Source organism: Rhopilema esculentum, chromosome 20, assembly GCF_057945365.1.
Source record: "Rhopilema esculentum isolate cy_ngs chromosome 20, ASM5794536v1, whole genome shotgun sequence".
Taxonomy (NCBI): domain Eukaryota; kingdom Metazoa; phylum Cnidaria; class Scyphozoa; order Rhizostomeae; family Rhizostomatidae; genus Rhopilema; species Rhopilema esculentum.
The window spans coordinates 5,286,495-5,307,574 of NC_142834.1; the positions used below are offsets into that span (position 1 = coordinate 5,286,495).

Below are 21,080 nucleotides of genomic sequence, written 5' to 3' on the forward strand. Positions count from 1 at the left end.
AGTTTAAATTACAAGACAAATCAGGTTTAGGTAACTTTGTCCATGGATGTTTGTCTTTAATAGAGAAATTTCGGCAGTTGCGAATCAAGAGACAGTAAATGAATTTTGCTTAACCGTTCCTCGTCCATTGGACTCTCAAGGACACTGATGCTTTGGATGATGTTGAATGGGTTACTAAATACTTCGAAAATGAATTAAAAAGTCAATACTCTGCTGTTTATACTCAAAAACACAAAGATTCGTTTTGCTTGACGCACTTGAATTCAGAAAATTGTAAAATGGAAGCACAACTGAAATCAGTCGACGCAGAATTCGCGATTTCAAAAAAAGCAAAAAATTAGAAAACTACTCTTTGTTTGGCTCCCATTTTTGATTGATTGCCCCATTGTTTTTTGAAGAGTATCTCCATTGCATAATGATACCTTCAAGGTTTTCCAAAGGTCCTTAAGATATCTTTATACGATATAGCACGGTTATCACACGGAAAAACATTCTTTCACATTATTTGTAAAAGGAAAGCTATTAAGATTTTCTTGAAGACGTATCCTGGCTCAAATTATTTAGATTGAAAGCATTTTGGGCTATCTGTAGAACCAAAGCTATAAAGTTTTCTTATATACTTTTAGAGCTAAAATATTCGCGATTTTGACAGAATGTACTCGAAATTAAACATGGAACAACCTTATTTCATGATGAAAAATCGTATCCTACATGATTTTTATTCTATTATGGAGGTTAGTCGGTGAATAAATTGCGAAACAAACGAAATTTTTAGCTTGTAATGTTCGTTATTGGCAGATGGTCTTAGTAAATTGCAGACCAAAATCGCAATTCCCGCGTATCTGTAGTCCAATCTTTTTGTTGATGATAAAAAGTCAGATTATGCTCGTGTTTTGCAATGAAAATTCCAAAGGCGCATGTTAGCGGCATTCCACTGTTCAGATGTTCCTCTGCTTCCAATAAGAGAGAACAGCGTTGTTGCATATATGCAGTAGCGGATGCCTTTCCTAGGTTGGATAGTGCTGTGCTGCGTGAACACTTGTTCATTTAAGTGCAAACAAAACCAATGAGTTGGCCTTTCATTGTTACCCTGCACACTTTCCTTTATAAGAATACCTAATTCTTGCTCAGCCTCAATGTTCTTAAACTTTTTTTGATTTTCTGCCTAACATAATTCTCAGATTATTTTTAAGCAATGTAAGGTATAACATAACCAGGTTGTTTTAATTACTCCAAGGTCAGATACCTCACCCAAGTATGATGAGTAACTCACCCATATTCTCATTCTGTTCAATTGATCTTGCCAAGCTCATGAATAGACTTCTGTTTTGCTTTCTGTAGAGAAAACTTTTAAGCCTTAAAAATTTGAAAATTGGAAGCAGTTTTATTTAAAATAGTACGAAAAATACCAAATGCCACACCAAGGTGCACCACCCTATGTCATGAATTTATGAACTAAGACATTCTAAAGTTAATTATATTCTGAAGCTGCTCATTTGAAAAGTGCTTAAAGGATAAACGTGTCAGTTTTTGAAAGGTTCTCCCTATCTGCCAGTACATTGCTCCTTGCACTCAAAATACGTATTTACGGTGAAAAGTGTATATGTTTCACTGACCCTCTGCAATATTTACATTATAATCATCTCTATCTGCTTTAAAAATATCTTGGCAGATAGAACTCTATTTACAGGCTACTCTTGTCAAATTAACTATTTAAAGCTTATTGTAAAGTCAAAAAGATGCCTGTTAATTGAACATAAATATTGTTTTGCTAAGAATGATATCATTTCATTGATAAATTTTTAGCTAAACAAACTCAGCCGTTCTTTATTACTTATATCCAACGATAAATACTAATATATTACGACACTTATATCCAACTATTCCTTCCTTGATAATATGTATTTGAAGAAAAAAAACAAATTAAGAGATTAAATTAAAAATAGGAAACTTGGAATTGACTTGGTTGTGTTCAATTACATAACGGCTCGCGAAAACAGCTGATACTAAATGATAATGAGTGAAGCGATATTCGACAACATCAACGATGCTCGCCTTGACAAGGCATAGAAATTGCAAAGCACCATGAATCTAGGTCGACTCTGCCTTCAAAAGTTTAAATGACCGCTGTTTTCAGTGAATGCCACACGCATACCGTTTCGGCCTTGCGTTTTCACAGAAACGCTGATAACAACGATATAAAATGGAGACTCTTACAAACAAGTTTGAAATGAAAACAGAAGTGTGTGAACGATTGAATTCGATAAGATACTACTCTTCGAGGAGGATTTTTTTGCATTACTAGCCTGATTGTCGATTATTGTTGAGTCGTATCGGATACAGGCGTTTACTCTATACCTTTTTCATTACGTACGGTCTTCTACGCCTTTATTTCACGGTGTATTCGTCAATGTTTTCTTGTTAACGTAAAGCCGGTACGGTATGAAGTCGTCCCATTTGTATATGAATTTGATTATGCCATGTACACATTTTTCGTTAACTGATGATAGTACTCTATAGAGTGCCAGGCGCAGGTACCTAAATATGCTCAAGTTACTGTAATCCCGCTTTTCGGATTATATCTTCAAGTTTTGCGTCACCAAAAGCTGATATAGTTTCTATCAACAAGATTAAATGTTATAAGATAATTGAAGCTCAAAACTATTGAAGTTTCATCGACATTTCGGCTTTTTATCTATCTAAGTATCTTTGGGAGTCAAGACATGCATGGCTTACACATAACATTTTTGAGATGAGGCACACACAACACCAGCTAAGCTTTTACTGTGCTAGTATGTTTCTTTTCCGAAAATATTTTCATATTAAAAAGATACACGAGCAAAGATTGTTTCTTTTTAAATTTTTCCAAGTTTACACGCAGTATAGCTTGTAAATTTGGTAATGTTCAAGAACAATATTAGGCTTAGAATCACAAATTTTTCAGAATATTCAGACACGGCAAAAATTGTATTCCAATAAAAACAGTGTGTATTTTATACAAATATGCCGATATTGTATGCATATTTTTGGAGATACAAACGCTGCTAAGATGCCAATAATTCGTGAAATTTCGCTGCAAATAGCAGCTCCGAGTCGGTTGGTCTTGACCAAATATTTATTCAAAGTTTGTATTTTTGCCTCCCACTCATCACATTTACGGTCGAAATGACGTCACTTTTGAATATTATGGACATCAATAACCCTATAATTCCTTATTTTACCTTCTGAATTGTCATGTAATTTAAACTGAAGCTAGCTAATAAATTGGCAATTAAGTATACTAATAATTTATGAAATCATGCCTAATGCTAAAAATATATTATGATATGATAAGATATCATAATTTAATAATGTAATATCATAATTTAATATAATTTAATAAGATGTTATAATATAAAATAGTATAACATTACACAATATAATAAAAGTAAATGAAATGTAATGTATAATATAGATCAAATTATTTTGAATTATATTTTATCAAGTCATGAAATATAATTTTACATTAAATCAAACTATGTTTCATTAAATTGTATCATATCAAATTTTATTCTTCTACGTTTTATCCCAGTTCGCTTTCATTTGATTCTATTTTTTCAAAACACTTTTGATGTTACTAATTTCAGATCACTTTTGATGTTACTAATTTCAGAGATTCCGATTAGTTGTTCATCATTACCGAGGAACATGTATTCACATTTAGCTACGTTTATTTACTGGAATCTATTGACCATTTTAAGCACCAGATGAAAACTTCTTAGGCCAATAAAAAAAATATATACAAAAATAAGAGATCCCTAGAAGAACCTCCTGGTAGACCAGTTTAAAGTTTGTTAAAAGTTTTTTTGTTTCATATGTAACTAACTCTATTTATTTGTAGTAAGTCTGTAACTGAAGGATTATCATGAATAACATTTTTAATTCTACTTCTCATTTCTTTTATTTCATACCCATTCTTTCTATGACTAAATCTTCATAAAAAGAGGGAAATAAAACCCAATCTTGTTGCTATTTTCTGAACTGAAAGTGTTCATTAAGTTAATTTTGTAATATTGCAAAGGCTATCATGCTAGCTTTTGCCAATTATATAGTATTCCAATTTCTATAAGCTTGAGCTGAACATAGAAAATTTGCCGTTTTTCTGATTGCTTCATTCTATCGTTTACTATAAGATCATCGGTTACAACAATTGTGTAAATTATTAAACTGCAATAAAAAATTCCTATGCTACATCTAGCATGTTAAATAGATAGATGTTGAATAAATACTAGCTTCTTTATTTTAAAGTTTTAAATCTGTTTTAACTTTAATTGATAGTTTATTATAAACAACATTACTTTATTCTGGGTTAAATCAACAAGAAACACACATATGCATTGGTAATAACATTTATATTTTCGTATTTGAAGTTTTTATTTATTATACCTAAAAATGCAGAAATTTTTCAGCTATTTTGAATGTTTTTAATGGCGTTTTTCGTTTAATTTAAATTATAAGTTATTCTGGCCTTAAAGTTTGCGCTACCTGAACTTGTGATAACTGATGTAGTTCTGTTATATGTTGTAAATGTAATTACTTGTGCGGTCTCGAATGCGTGAGGCTCACACATGATGCGCCAGTAACGAAAATTCAAGCTTTCATTTTGGGAGGCCCAGGCCTACAATTTTCCGACAAGATAATATCTTTGATTATGTCTTATTTGAGAGAAACTGCACATTTTGATGAAAACAGGTGATTTTTTGACGGAACCCTAAGAATTCTTTGCTGACCACGCCATAATTAAGTAGCAAGAAGAACAATCCATTTAGAATCTTTGATATCAAGATCGATATCTCATCTAAGATAATTGATGATACAAGAGGTCGACCGATTACGCTTTTGACAAGTCGTACATTCGTGTTATGCATTTTATCTTGTTTTCGTCAGTGGGAAATACGTTTGAAAATAACTTTTCTTCGAAAGAATCCGATGGAAATTTCGACTAATCTTTACGGAATTGAAATTAAATATACAATTCGCAACACACAAGCAGTTTTGATTTTGGTCATATATTGTTTGTTTGATTACTTAGTACTGGCTAATATTTTATCAGCTATGCTATGTTCAAATTTTGCAAAAGGGCACAGAAAGGTTATAGAGGCCCCTGGGGTAAAAAGGGAACATGCAGATCACCTGGGAGCGAAATCAGTGGCGGACACTTGGGGGGGGCGAGGGGGGGCAACCGCCCCCCAATACTTTAGAGGACAATGCTATTTTGTTCTAGAACAATGGGAAATGTGACGTCATCTTATTAAAACAATAGGCTTGCCCCCCCCCCCAATATTTGATCAAGTGTTCGCCCCTAAGCGAAATGAGCAGATAATTTGGCAATTACGTCTCTTAGATTAGCTTAAAATTCCCTTTCAGAACGATTTCTTCAGAAGTAATTTCGACACGTTGAACGGTTGTCAATTATCCGACGAAAGCTTGAATTTTCCGACGACATCGCTGATTGGGGGGCCTGAGCACCCCAAACCCCATAATTTCCGCCCCTGTGATGCGCTTAACGGGATTATTAAGCATTTATCAATGCGGTAATGGGGGTTGAATAGTAAAATTTATCGATAGAGGTAAAGATGGAAAAATATTTAGGTGATTTTTCGACATATTAAGGGTTTTGTAAACCAACTGACGATCTACCCTCCATCACATGAAAAGACAGGCATGAAAGTTTATTCAATTTTTTTTTAATTGTTTGTATAAAAAACTGAAGGCATTATTTGTTTAGACACATTTAACTCCTTGATTGTTGAGATTTTGTGTACAAACTAAAGAACTGAACGTTGAGAAATAGGAATGGAATGACCTTCTCGCCTAGTCTCGTATTTCATGGAGGCCAGCACAATGCTTTCAGCATTCCACAACACAAGGAGTAGCATAGCTTCAATTCTACACCTCCCAGAATGATTTTGCCAAAGGCGAATCCACCTCAACTACCGGAGTACATTTCTATAGTTAATAAAGTGATACTGTTTTGTGGAAGGTAAATATGTCCTTGCTGAGCCTGCAAAAAGCAAACCTGAATTTGGCCTTGATGAGTTGAATGGTGGGTAAATTTGCACTGTGGTTCAAAACCGTCATCGTGCACAGAAGATTATGTGACGTGCCCATCTTTTTTCGACCACTGAAACAAACGTTAATTGTAGCAGTGGCGCACAAAATCTTTTAATGTGTACGATCTTTGAACTATAGGCAAATATTAAGACACGTGGAATTCAAAGCCTCAAGTTCTGTGCTCTGGTGCTGTGCCAAGCGATGTTTTGAAACAAAGTCTCTTGAGGTTCTATAAGGGGTGGATGGCGAACTGGCCTGGCCTACACCTTTATATGTTGACAAGCATTCTTGTTTTTCGGAGGTTAATTTCTTTCATAATATTAGGGCATCCCATGTAGCATGTTTAAAGGGGCTAGCGGTATTCCTTTTCCGTTTTCTGTCAAACTTAGATGATTTTATGCAAGTTAGTTTTTTCGTTTCATAACAGTCAAGTGATTTTCATTTTAGTCTTAGTTGCTCTGAAGACATTCAATGCATTTTGTTTCTAAAAGTGTGCGCAGGATTTGCATAGAAAACATAGATGTAAAGTGTGACCTGGATGTCAATATAAAAATTCTGGTCGAGTACTTTTTTTTCCTGAATGGGGCGTATCTTTCCTGTATACTAAAATTTAACATTTTGTGACCTAGCCTACAGCTGCCTTAAAAAGAACAAAGCTGGTGAAAAAACTGCTAAGAAGAAGTCTTAAGTATGGTTGCCGTTCTTAAAAGTTAGGATGGGCACTGCACTAGGTAACTTTTACTAAAAAACCACTCATACGACCACGCCCATGACCACGCCCATGAACACACCCAATATGCTTGCATTTGTGTAATGGATTCTTTTTCATGACTCATTTAAACTATCTACAGACTCGCAGGACTGCTAGGAAATAGCTCATCCGCGGAATTTTAAGGGCATAATAAAGGAGTGCAAACACATTTTTGCCCATGTGAAATGTGCTCGCTTGTTAAGGGGGGCTATACCCTTGAAATCTCTCTAGATTTTCCCAACCCTTGCTCGCAAGACAACAATAATATGCGTAAAAGGTAAGCTGACGGGGCTCTACGGAGGAGGGTCTTTCTTTCTCATACCTTTACTACTTTTTTATAGACAACCTTATAGTTTCGCAATAACGCGAATTTGGCCCAAATTTGAATGTGGTTAACGATTATCGGTTTGCTGCGATTATGAATATTGTCAAAAATAACACGATCAACGAATATCGAAGCAAAAGTAGCGAGGCAAGGCGGATAGTGTTGCAACTTGAAAGCATAATGCGTCGTATTTCCCCTTTTCGTGTGACAGCTTTGAAATCTTGATTCTTTTGTCTGTTGAACAGTAGCTTTCACTACATTTATTCAAAGCACGCGTACCGTCAGGTTTCGTCTGTTTAGCTCGTTTGATTATGTAGCGTTAGAAATACACAGGATATTAATAAATGCAGCATTGGCTGAGGATTGCAAAGCTGGTCAAAAACAAGAGAAAGTATAGCAGATATGACATCGTTTTTTATGTTTTAAGGAAGGTTTCCACAGTTAGATACATTGATCGGGGATCAATGTTTTTGTTTTTTGAGGAAATAGCCAGATTTTTGGGTTGCCTTAAGACGGGTTTGATTTAAACCCTCCGACATTCTATCGAAATTCTTTAAAGGTGTCGCATGCAACCGTAGTTGATATGATGGGACACAACATGGAAACAAAGAAACTTGAAAGAAAATGTGTTCGCTTTGCAGCACTGTTTTGTTAATGAAAATCGTGAAAGGCACGAGACTCGCAGAGTTTGCAGTCCCTTGACGGTTATTGAGCTAAGCAAAGGCCTAAAATTTTTAGCAAGTTACACTTAACTCGACCAAGATTTTAGGCCATTTGTTTTCCTCAGAAATATTGTATTTGGCACCAGAATCAATTAGCCGTTCTGAAAAATCCAAAATCAAATGTGAATAAATTCATATTTAGGATGTTCTTGTATAGAACCGGACGCTTTATGCGGTCATCAGGCAACTAAACAGCTCTGTCTATACAGAATTTAGCGCTTTATTGACAGGTATGCAAACAGTAATTTCCATCAAATCCGTATTGAGAGCAATCGCGGAGTCCGTATCTTTTTGGTCGATTTTGCAGACAAGATGGATGGGAAAGCCATTCTTTTTTGCTTATATACTTGAAGATTTCCCCCAAAAAGCACCAACAGATTGCAAAAATCGAATGGTTGTTGCAACCCACGCCCCCCTCCCTTGAGCGTTGTTATGATACCGTGCTTTGAGATTGATTCTGTTGCAGATAAAGCATCCTGAAATGAAAAACTGTTTTGAAAGTCAAAGACGCAATACTTACCATGACATTCTTTTTGAATGGTGTTGACTTGGCGATTGAATTCATGTTTATCGAGTTCAAAGTTTTGTGTTGTTTCAGTAGATGACGAATGAGTGATCTGGGCTCTTATTTCTCGGCGGGAAAATTTCAATGTACTAGTGCCCAGTACTACTTCGCTTTATCTCTCAGCTTTTTATTTTTTTGCCCAGGGCTACTCTCTTTGTTTTCTTGCATTTTTCAATTTATTAAAGTAGAACTATGGTAAAATTTAGAACTAAACATCATACTCATTTTGACAAGGCTTGTCGAAAACATGCCCTCAAAATCAATTGAAGATAAGATGAAAAATCATGAATTTGTCCAGATGTTTCGTGAATTTGCAGTAAAGCTGCACTTATTTGCAGCGGCCTGGGCAATGGTTCGTGACGCAGAAAACCTTTTTTTGAAGTTTTCTTTCAAGCTGCAACTAGGCTTTAATAATCAGGTTTTATTTGTTCCAGGAGATTCATTCGTAATAACATTGTTTAAATCAAATTACGCTAAGTAATCCAATTTGTTCCTATTAAATGCTGCCTTAAATAAAGATAATTGGTACCTGCATTAATGTAAAAAGTTTTCCAGTGAAATGGAGAAAGCTGAGCCAGGGAATTTATACAGGAGAGAAGAAATCAAAACTTTTTGTCACAGATATGAAACTTTTTGTATCGATAGAAAAAGTGTGTTTATTTTAATTTTTGGTGAATTGATGAAAAAACTGATCGTGGAATAACGGTATTTTGCAGTACTGTTATAGTGGCAAAGTTATAACGATGTATATTGGTCTGGATGCAGAACAAAACCCCTTCAACAAAGATGTGCCTGTAATTTGAACAATTTTAGAAGAGCACCAGAAAGCCTTTGGTATTACAAAGACCTAAAATAACGAAAGAATAAGGGATAGCATATATTTAAGTGAATTGTCAAAACGTATTGATTAATAAAATCTAGTAAAGGCTTATTTCAAGAATACTTGTGAAATATTAAAGTAAAGTAAAACACCTAATTAAGAAGTGAAAGTTTCTACGAGGATCTGATAACGTTCTGCTTTTATCAAAGTTGATCTAAGTACAGTCTAAATTATCATGCAAATCAGGTTCGCAGGGAGAGCAAAATTAATGAGCAGCCTTTATCCTTATAAATGAACACTAGCGCGGGATTATTTCAGGAGGTCATATATTTAGAGATTTTATTTATTTGTGTTCTTTGGAATATCATGTTTCCCACTGTAAAAATATGGATAAAGAATTCAGTTAACACCAGACTTCATTTTCTCACACATATTGCCAGTATTAGTATGTCCCCCCGTGATAGGATCGCTGAAAACCCCCTTAGCAATTATATTTGCACATGTTGATGAGACCTTTTGGTAGTGTTGTATAGCCAAGTCTAGCGGACGGCTGATTGAAGCAACTTGTATTCACTCAGGTTTCACATGAAGAATGGCTGTTTGTCATGGATGTGACGCAACAATATCAGACGAATACATCTTCCGAGTTGCACCAGATCTTCAATGGCATTCTTCCTGTCTACGATGCTCCATTTGCAACGCCAGCTTGAGTTCTTCACCTTCTTGCTTCGTAAAGAATAGCAGTTTATTCTGTAGAGACGATTATGAAAAGTAAGTTGCTTATTGGATTCGGTTCATATAATGACAACAGTCTTTTTGTCTTCACACATCAATGCTTGCTAGTGTCAATCACAGTAATCGTAGCTTTGAAGATCCGTCTCTTTCGTTCTCTCTCTTCTTTCTTGAGTATGGACTGAAGAAATGGTCAATTCATATCACTATTACGTATTTATATTTCGTGATTCAAACAGTGATAAAAAGCTAAATTAATGAATAGAATCTTTATATTTGATCGCCTTCTTCTTCTTAATTAACTAAGTTAGGATTTGCAGCATGTTTTCACAAAATTGTTTAGAATCCGCAAAAAGAACAACCATTAAACTGCATTGTACGTTTGCTGGTAATCCTAAACCTCACATCTTTTATTCAGGTGTGCTGATCAGAATAATCTTTGATGTTAATTGCACGCGAATCTTTTTTGCTTAAAAAAACAATTTTTTTCATATTTCAATGCTCAAAGCCTTTACTTTCGAGTTGCTTTTTGCTTTTTTGTTTCAAAGGAGACATGCTCTTTCTCATCTTAAGTTACTCCTGTTTAACTGAAATTTTAACACCAAGGGTTTAACTCTGAATTGTAGATTGAAATAGAAGATCTTCGTTTAGCTCTAAAACTCATCGTTAACAAGTTAGCCCTTTTGTGTTGCAAATGTCGAGATTGCATGGAAAACTGACCTACATTATGTATTGATACAGAACTCGTATTCAGACAAAGTCTATTTCAGCCTGCTATAGCATCGTTTCCCCTTTTCGTTCCGATTTGACATGGATTACCATCGTTATCGAGATTCTCACCAATGCATTCCGCGTCTCGTTGGAAAAACGAGTCACTGCTTTTTCTGGATTAATCTTAACTAGAGGTATTTATACAAAGAAAAGTGTAGCGCCAGTAAACTATTACAGCCATTATGATACTGCATTGCATTTAATGGTATGATGCTCATTTGCTCGAGACAGTTCGTTTGTTTTTGTTTGGATTAAACACAGGATGGAGTGGGTGATGGCTGATGCTCAATAGAACATCTAAGGTCTGAAAGTCAGAAACATGTTTATTTATGTCATGTTATTCAGGCAAACATGACTCGTCCCTATAAAGAGGCAACAGAAACTGATACAGAAAAGTCTGTGACAATTGGCAGGTTGTGGTTGCCAATTGAAGAAGAAAAACATCCCTATCGCATTATTATTCCCTAGAAATGTCCTCTTAGAACTTGTCTTATTGGTTTTCAACTTTTTTAGGCAAGTTTAATATTTCAGTTCAAAGACGGTTAAGCGCAGCAGTGATTTTAGCGGAGATGAGTAATGTTTTATAAAATATCGAAACTATGGAGTTTACTAAAATTTATATTTGGCACTACTGAGTGAATGACAGGAAAAAATTTGCTTCGTATATATCATCGTTGGGAAAAGCTTTAATGTATAAGCACCTGTTGAAATTATAAAAGATTTGCAGCTTAAATAGTAAATCTGCTCTTAACGCGATTTTTGTTTACTAGTGATTGTCGTTTTGTTTACACTTTGTTACATGTTGTTCCAACGTGGCATTATTTTATTTCCCTTTGTACCATGTATCGTTGATCCCCGGAACAGATTGTCAAAGTGTTTTGGCTTTTAAATGTATATTTTGAAGTATTATACTTTGCTGTGGTGTGTCATAGATTGTCATACAAGTAATGCTATTCTAAAAGTTTCAAGGAAAAATTTATTACGATAGTATTTGTTGGTAATTCTTATTTTAGTTCATGGTCGACGGAATCCATTTCACTTATACGTCTTGCAATTAAAACCAGTGTGTTAAAGACTAGAGAATTTATGAACACATATGATAGGATAGTTAAGATTATATTACATTCATGATAATTTGTTTACTCGGTTCACAATTTTTAGCAGAGACAAATAGCTTTCCCGTTTGTGGTAAGGTGCCTAAAATTCACTGTGGTATCTGCCGTAAAAGTTTATACAACAATACGTTTGTGTTGAAACGGTAATTGTTCCATTAGAAAATCGTGTTTTTGGTCTTTTTTGTTTAAAAACAACTGCAGGTAAAAGTTAAACTGAAATTTAAAAAAAGGCATGACTTAGTATAGACATTACAAAATGAAGAACGATACAGTTTACAACGATTCACTGAAGGAACCACCAATCAAAACTTTTATACAAATTTAAAATTATGAACGTCTTTCAGTTTCGTATTTCAGTATTTTGTACATAGGAAAATGAGAAATCTCATGACTTTCAGAATACAAACTACATACTAAAAAAGTTTTATAAACAGAGAAATGCAAGTCACTGTTTATTCCTTTTACATATTTCATGATTCCATTAATTTTCATATTCATCAACCATGGTCTATTCGCTTTTTTCCTTAAGGTGTTTCAAATTTCTTATTATGGTTTTCTTCTTGAAATTCTGAACTTTTCTTTTGATTTGAATTAAGAATAAAAACCATTTTGGGTAGAGAAATGAAAACTTTCTTTCGGAAGTGTATGGTTGCAGAAGATATAAACATATGCTAAGTCTTTTGTAGAACCATACAGCATGATAAATAATAAAAGTAAACCTAGCATATCATTTTTCTGGTATAGTCTCTGCTTGAATATAATGACGTCCAACAGAATCGTATCGACGAAGAAGAAAGAGGTCACACAGCAAATAATCCTGAAACTTCTCTTCTACTGGGTAACTTAACTGCCTATTTCCAATAGCTTAGCTTTGAACCGGGTTATAAAGGAAGAAAGATCATGTTTTGAATTAAGAGAAACAATCATATCACGAAGTCTTTTGATCAAAGGACCGCATGTAATCATAGAATATTGATAACAAAATAGCTATTTCTTTGATGAGAAGATATTGCAAAATTAAAGCTTGATCGCGCCATTGCTGAGGGAAAGCTGAAGATTATCGTTGCACGCGGTTAGATTTATACGTGGGTTTGTTCAAGACAACCCAGCCAAAGTAAACGATGCAACACCCAAAGGTGAAGGCTTTATATGGGGACTTTACTCAATCTTCACGACTACAGCAAGCAAATACGTGTAGTAACCTTCATTTTAGCCCTTTAGTTAATGTAAGTTCTAATATACTAATAGCTAAACATTAGATGATCCGAAGATGTCTTTGTTTTTTCCAAGGTTCAACCAGAATTTGTTGAAATATTTTGCTTTATTTTCAAATTCTTTTTACTTTTGAATAACTACCTTCAAATATGTTCAGTAAAATCTGCAAGACTAAATTTAACAAACTCTTCTGCACATTGTACCTTTCAGTGTGTATTCAAAAGTTCTTTCTCCAAATCGTGTCGTATTATTTTCTGACCTTCAGTACCATCTCAAGCAATTTAGGGAATACCTTCATTTATAACACCTAGTGTACTGGCAATAAACCTATTCTCGCGCTGATTGGGTACTAATTAAATGGGGGCCAAATTTAAAATGGTTTCATACGCGCATGCTTAGTGTAACATGGAATTTGTTACTTCTGTTCGGACTTTGAAACGAGGTTTTGTATGAGTAAAGGAGTGCTTAGCATTGGATATAGGTCTTGCAAACAAAGAATACGACACGAAATTTCGTCGGATGGAAACACCTCCTTCTCAGCTCCTTAACCCTACCCTCTTTTAGCAATATCCATACCATGATGCTGTTATGTCCATTCACCACTAAACTTATTTAATATGCACCTGACATACGTTCCCTTTTGTTTTTTGTTGATTTTCAGCAGATAAAGGTTCTTAAATATTTCTTTGATATATAGTATCAAACAGCTACTTAAAAAAACAAAAAACCTAACATTAGACAACATAAAACAGAACACTTAACCAGTCGCAAATACTTCTTTTTTCTATCAATGTCAGTTCAACCAGAAAGAGTTACTAAATTTTCTAAAGAACTTCTATCCCATCTTTATAAGTTAGATTTTCAAGAAGTTTCTGAAGATTGAGGGTGACCATTGCTGAATTTTTTTAATTATTTTGATATCTTAGGGCATGGTATCATATCAAAGGTTTCGTATAAAAATTGTGCATAGCCTACGAATTATTTGAGCTGCTGCGAGAATATCAATGGTTTTACTCGCGTTAACGCTGGTCTGGAATAAACAATCTATCGCTTCCCAAACGTTTATATCCTTGGAGTATTACTTTAATAATGTTGCTTTAGGTAGACATAAGAACATCTTCGTAATGAGCTATTAGCTTTTCTTTCTATTGAAGTATTACGGTTAGTTCACAGTGAAAAATGCGGTCTATTATCTGCAAAAGGAGTAGAAGTGAAAACGTGTTGTGCATCATAAGCAAACTGGAATGGGTTTTTGCACGACTTTGTTGGAAAACAGCAGCCTCAGTTGTCGCTCACTGCTACGTATTTATTTAAAAGCATGGCTATGAAAACGAAGTGTCAGGTCTCTAATTTTATTCTCATATTTGCTTATCCTTGATTATTTGAACTTTCGGTACATCGTTTTTGGTGTGTTTCCGTTCGACACAAACGTCAGCCTAGAAGTGCAAATCGGCTGGGCAAAAAAACCTGCGAAAACAGCCTACGCCATGCTTGTTACGGCGTCCAAATGCAAGCCCGACAGACAATACGCGCTTGAAATCATCTTTACGATCGATAAAGATTTTCTTAATGAAGCGCTGATTTGATATCCATTATTTTGAGCAGCAAGATGGTAATAGTAACAGCGATAAAACTCGCATTGCCTCGCGCTTGTAAGTTTTGAAAAATATCACTGCTTGAATCGATAAGGCCTAGTACACTCAATATCCTTTAAGAAAATTATATCATTTAAAAAACACAATAATTGACATTGGTATGAACAATTACACGGGAGGTTTTGGCCTTGCTTTTGAAGTTTTATTTTTTCCGTAGATGTATTTCTTCATTGCACATTACCAATATCATTCATATCAATATCATATCATAATTTCTGTGTTGTGAAATTTCTGTCTACTTAAAAATAGCAACATAAATATCTAGCATGGCTCTGAAGCATGACGATTTTCCAAGATTAAGAAAAATTAGTTTATGCACTGGGGTCCATGTAGGCACTTTTTCGTCCTTTTTTACTCTTGATAAAACAGAAGCTTTTCATAGCTACCCCAGCTGTTGCAGGATGAAATAAAGAAAATCTTTTGGATAATCGCTGCTGTTAAGGTTGTTAGGCCAAAATATTCCTAGAATGACCCTCTCCCAACTTTCTTATAGGGAGTTTGCTATTCAATGTAGAGGTTGCAACAACACTATTGAAAAGAACTCTTTGGTAATGAAGGCCCAAAGCCATATTTTTCACGTCGACTGTTTCGCGTGTGTGGGTTGTTCTGGGCGACTTTCACCCGGCGACCAGTTCTCCGTCAGCAGCGATGGCCTGTTGTTCTGCCAATCCGAGTGTTGCATTCAAGACCGAGTGAGTATTTCGGAAGACAGTTGGAGTGATGTAAATAGCAATGTCAGTATTGGAACATTCAAGGACACAGGTAAGTCGCAGTGACCAATGACTGCAACCCCATGGGACGTCTTGTCATCTACGTACATTTTTAATATCGTTAGTTTTTGCTATCCTACAATCCCCGTTATGCTTGCTAAATTGACTGTATACCCTCAATTGTGACATTCTTTTAACTTAAAATATATTGTTCTCAATTCGCTTTGAACAGTCCTGATGCTATTGCACTTATTGTTACTTGGTTGACAGCAGTGTGACAAAAACAGGGGCTGGTCAAATGATCTCGCTCTCCCCACGTCGCCCAAGCTATTACAGTCCTAAACCTTGTATTTTAGCATCGAGTGTCGATCTGGAAACCTCTCCAATGACATCAAACTCGGACAAGGAAGTAAAAATCGAAGCATTTTCAAAAGACAGCAAGGGTAAAACGACAAATTCAAAGAAAAACTCAAAAGATAAACCTACTCGAGTTCGCACAGTTCTAAATGAAAAACAGCTTTCAACGCTGAAACGTTGTTACGCAGCAAACCCGCGCCCTGATTCTGTGATGAAGGAGCAGCTTGTAGATTTAACTGGACTAAGCTCGCGGGTCATCCGCGTGTGGTTCCAAAATAAGAGATGCAAGGACAAGAAGAAGATGATGCTAAATGGCGGTGACGGTGGCAAGATTGGGGTGAGTTTTTTAGGTGAACAGTATTGTATCGAAAGGCTGAAAGCCAGAAAATATGAATATGCCATCAAGTAATGGATTGTGAATGCTGAAAGATTTGATTCACGCTACTACATACGACGCGATTTAGATGCGAAATTCTCCTTCCAGCTTGAAATCAAATTACATTGAATTGCCTTTACTTGTGCAACACTTCAGTTATGTTAGTTCAAAGTATATTTGTGCAAACCTGAGCTAATCAATCGTCTAGTTGTTTGTATATATCTTGAGTTTCACCCTTGGAATTCTAAATAAACAGCAATATCACCGTGTATATATTTAATCACCTTTCAAACAGGCTTGTTTTCAATGCGACTGTCTATGGGGTTGAAACCCCAGCTGATAAAACAGTTCGAGAGATTTGCTAATAAGGATTAGTGATTTATCTTGTTTGGATAGGATTTTGCGGAAGATTTTCTATGTATTTCTAATTAATCAAACGACTGGCTGTAGACGTCTATGACGCAATATTAGCTCCAAAATGTGGTAGACAAAAATGCTGCCTTTTGATGCACATGCATTTTGATGAGGTCATGGTTTGCAATTTCCCATCATTAAAAGCTTCACGCGAAAAGAAAGTAACTGCAGTTGTTACCTTCATACGGTACGCTGTTAGGCCGGTTTTGAAAATTTAGTCGCAAAGGTTGCCGGTTGCGCGAAAGCCTTCAAGTTAAAGTAGAATAATTTTAACACAAATTTCTTTAACTTTGTTTGGTTTCATTGGAAACTTTCGGTGATATTAAGCACAATGTTTTTATCGGGCAAAATCTAACATAATATTATGATTTCTACAGGATATTTTGCAGAACCGAATGTCAATACACTCGTCTTCTATTAATGACGAAATTAGCTTGCCTGGTTGTTCTCCGCCTCTACCAGTAACTGTGCGTTCATTGCCTCTTATGTCGATGTCGTCACACGTTGCAAGCAGCTATGGGAGACAGCATAGTCAAGACCTGAGGCTGATGGCTGCGCAGCCAGAATACAGGGAGGCCCCGTCATTTGCAGACTATAACCTGTGGAACCGATACGACAACTTCGATTACCCGTATCACCAAGAAGGTGTGTCGTCACAAGCCAGCCATTACCAGCAGCTTGTTAGCTAAAGACAAACCATTGTAAAATATCTACTATGGGTAATTAATTTGTCAGGGCGAGAAAAAGTTGTGATAATACTGATAGTGATAGGGTGTTAAAAATAGTAGCTGAACACCATCTGATGGACATCACTTTTGTCTGAGGACGCCTCTAGGTCAGGCTGGAACTTTGGTCCTACTGCTTTTGTGGTGTCGATCCCCTGTGCTCCCAGAAAGTTGCCACATTAATCTATTGTCAAGCTATTTTAGAGCAGAAACGATTTCTAAAGGTTGATTTATGATCACAGATACCAAATGCTATTCCCGATCCAGTTCAAACTTCAGTTCACTTAAGTTTAACTTTTAAAACCTTGCAAGCTACTTATTCCTGACTTGTACAGTAAATTCAAATCAGGATTAAAATCATCCATTGAGAATTAATTGCTTTTTGGGTAATTTTTCACAACGTTGTGTATAATGTATATATAAAGCTTTCAGAACATTGGTACAAGGATGAACTGGTTTAGAAATAATTAGATTATAAACTTGCTTGCTTTGCGTAAGTTTCAACATATATTTGTGAGCATGTATTCAGCTGTGACTGTTACTAAGTGACGCGATTTTCTTTGTATTCAAACGCTTGGGTTGCAGTTAATTAAAGACATCGCAGAACAGGCAACTGCGAACCATTTTAGTACTTTTATCTAATGCAATACATCAATTCAATTAACGGCCTCGTTTTGAAAAATACTTCAAACTTCTATGTACGCAATTGTACTTCAGATTCGGATAAAGGACAACATTTTAGTCTCGATCTCAGTCTTTATGGTGCTAGTGCTCGTGGTATTCATTTTTGATAAAATAAGGTATAGAAATTCAGAGGTTTTACTATGATTAGCGACTGAGGAGGACGAGATCCTCCGCAAGATTAACAGAGGTAGGCGAGGCCTTCCGCAAGTTTTCAACTATTTCTCCTCATAAAATCTACGTTTTGTATGTGCCCCAGCTTTGGCAAAACATATGTTCATAGATCCTAGTTTGAGGTAAAAGTAAAACAGTCGTAAAGTGAGGTTTGGAGTAATTTACAAAACATAACGAATTGGTGTTGTTACTTGTTTTGTTTAGTTAAGTTTTATTTACTTGCGTTTCAAACAAACTGTAGATGTAGACATTTGTAAATATATTATAAAGAATAATGAATGGCAGAGGAATTTTTTTGGCCTCTTATCTATCTGCAACAAGAGGTAATACAATGGAACCTTTAAAGGCAATCTTTCTCGTTGTGGATTGGTTAACGAGAACAACAGCTAAAACAATAGCCTAAACACGATTCCAGCGCTCCGCCATATTTTTTACAATGCGATAAATTAAAGGGGGACTGGAAACAAAAAAAAATCCCTATGTTCTTGTAATCAATCAACGTCGTGACAGGTTGCCTTTAACTGAAGCTTCGTGCACAGTGCCCTAATTAATAATGTTGTTACCCTTGCACGAATTGCCTCTAAGCTATAGACAAATCCACAGGCCTCTCAAGCAGCAAATTGCTATTCAGCTTTCAAAACAAAGTAAGAAGAGAAATATGCACTGGGTAAAGCACTAAAGCAACAAAACGATTGGAATTTTTAAACTATGCAGCAACGCATTTGATGTATCAAGCTGAAGAACCGCGGCAACATTTGAGAAATTTCGTCGCCAAAAAATCTCAGCAAGTTGAACCACAAAAACAGTAAATATTAATGTCCCAAACCATCACCAATTCATTTAAACCAATAGAAGTTAAGAATTTAAGCGATGCGAGTCACAATAGACCTGGAAAACTCGTGTTTGGTGAAGGCTCACACGACGCGAGTTTTTGTAGGCCTATGCATAAAATATTATAAACATTAGAATACCGTTAAACTAGTCTGTTGCTGAATGTTAAATGTTATATGCAGATTAAAACAAGACGTCTCTAAGTTCCCACCTCCAATTCAGTTAAATTTGGCTCGATCGCGCGCGCGCACTGTGAATCTTCTGATCTCATCGCTTCCTCTCAGCTTGTGCGCATGAAGTAAATTTTGAAGTAGAATCACAGCCTATTGCCAAAGCTGGCGAAAGTTGTTCTCCCTGCCTAAGCGACCTCAAAAACACATGCATAGGGCCGGTTGCTGTAGAGGTCAGGCTTTGCAAGATTATCCTGATCATCAGAACGTAAAATAACCTGATCATCAGAATGCATAAAGCGTCATTCCGAAGAAGGCATATCTCCCAAGGTCAACATATCGTTCTCCATTGCGAAACAATCTTATGATTTTTACCAGATAAAGATAGCCGATAGAATTAAAAGTGTAGCACACTTGAATTCTCGATAGACATCTTTTACCAATAAAATGTATAGACATCACGTTTTCTATAAGATGTATAAAACGTATGGAGAGACATAACGTATTCTATAAACCATTGTTCAATTCGGGTTTTCCAATCACTTCCCATAACCTATTTACCCTACTAAATGTCACTCTACGCCTGTGACCTGTTTATTTCGATTGCCTCATTAAGACTGTACGGTGGGCTTATACGGGGCGTAATATAGAGACTGAGTCGCAAGAATATTGGGCGAAAAAGCAGGACCGTGACTTTATATGTTCCAAAGACCATTTGCTCAGCTAGTCAAATAGACGATGGGATGCAAGAGTGACGACTGAAGAGTAAGGAAAGCTTGCTTGTAACCATTGAGATAGGGATCCTCTGTTTGGCGAAGGAAACTCGTGCTAAATGGAATCTCGAAAGTTTTCAAACATTGAGATTATTTAAATTCCAATGCAAACTATCCCTTCTAAGATCTCTCATCAGTCCAAAGAAATGGGTAAACGAGGAAGCCATATTGGAAACATTTGTACGACCCTTCACCTTTGCGGTCAGAAGATACAGTTAAAAATTTGTGACCAATTAATAGGGCAAAGGTGTCTGGCCACACACATCGATATAAACCCTTAATGACCACCCAAGATTTCATGAAGGTACTGGCGGTAGAGAGCTTTACTAAAGGAAAGAGGCTATTCTACCATTTAATATGACGAGCATGCCTGGCGGTCTCCTCGAAAAGTATGCCTATCAAAGGGACATATATTTTACAGTTGAAAAGCATTAATCGCTCCAAGGAAGGCGCAATGGAGAAAGGACTCTATCAAATTAAAACAGGAAGAATTTCTGTACTATATATATATTCATACCCTAAAAGTAACAGAGATAAGAGTAAAAGAGACTTGCCTATAACGCGTATTTTGTTGTGGCCTAGCAGTTCAAGCAGAATCCATTGCACCTACAAACAAGAGCCTTTGTCCACATCTGGACCTTTAGGTTTCCACCCGTCACTTTCTAGTTACCAACTACTACTAGGCCATTAATTAAGTCTACTGGAAATCAGGACTAATTCTTACAACTCTTGCTTTACTTTTTCGAGTGATTCTTTTGTTTGGTCTGAAATTTTAAGATTTATAATACTACGAAAATCTGAAGCAACTTTAAGAAGCAGAAATAAAGACAAATTTAGCAATTATAGCTACAAGCACGATGCTGAATCTTCTGATACGATTAAAAAACGATACTTGAATTCATACAGAAAGTCAAAGCATTTAACAGCAGCAGGCAGTAATTCTATGTAAATATTGACAAATAGATTGTCTGCTACTGTTTATCGACCTCAAGTCCATTTCTTACGATTCTAAATAAGCAAGAGGAGCTATGGGTTATATGTTTAACCACCTTTTAGGTATCGAGTATTTGTGTCCTATATCTACAGTAGAAGGCCGATTTTATTT

At 35.8% G+C, this 21,080-nt stretch overlaps 1 protein-coding gene and 1 long non-coding RNA gene across 6 annotated transcripts in view; one reads left to right on the top strand and one right to left on the bottom strand.

The window, feature by feature from the left end:
- LOC135687058 (uncharacterized) overlaps positions 1-3,575 on the bottom strand; it is a 55,043-nt gene extending 51,468 nt beyond the window's left edge. The window contains exons 1-2 of one of the 2 annotated variants that reach the window (XR_010516142.2): positions 2,359-3,575; positions 1,274-1,335 (exon numbers count right to left, since the gene is read on the bottom strand). This is a non-coding gene — a long non-coding RNA (uncharacterized LOC135687058). Of the gene's footprint in view, positions 1-1,273 lie in introns of both variants that reach the window. The other variant, XR_010516140.2, reaches the window with a different exon arrangement.
- The window catches only part of LOC135687049 (insulin gene enhancer protein ISL-1), a 55,441-nt gene extending 36,956 nt beyond the window's left edge, over positions 1-18,485 (top strand). For all 4 annotated transcript variants that reach the window (XM_089114694.1, XM_065203493.2, XM_089114696.1 and 1 more), the window contains 4 exons: positions 9,855-10,047; positions 15,258-15,526; positions 15,831-16,168; positions 16,999-18,485. In XM_089114694.1, coding sequence (XP_088970820.1) covers positions 9,869-10,047; positions 15,258-15,526; positions 15,831-16,168; positions 16,999-17,310 — 1,098 coding nt within the window. In that variant the 5' untranslated portion in view covers positions 9,855-9,868 and the 3' untranslated portion in view covers positions 17,311-18,485. The remainder of the gene's footprint in view (positions 1-9,854; positions 10,048-15,257; positions 15,527-15,830; positions 16,169-16,998) is intronic.
- Positions 18,486-21,080: the final 2,595 nt, after the last annotated feature.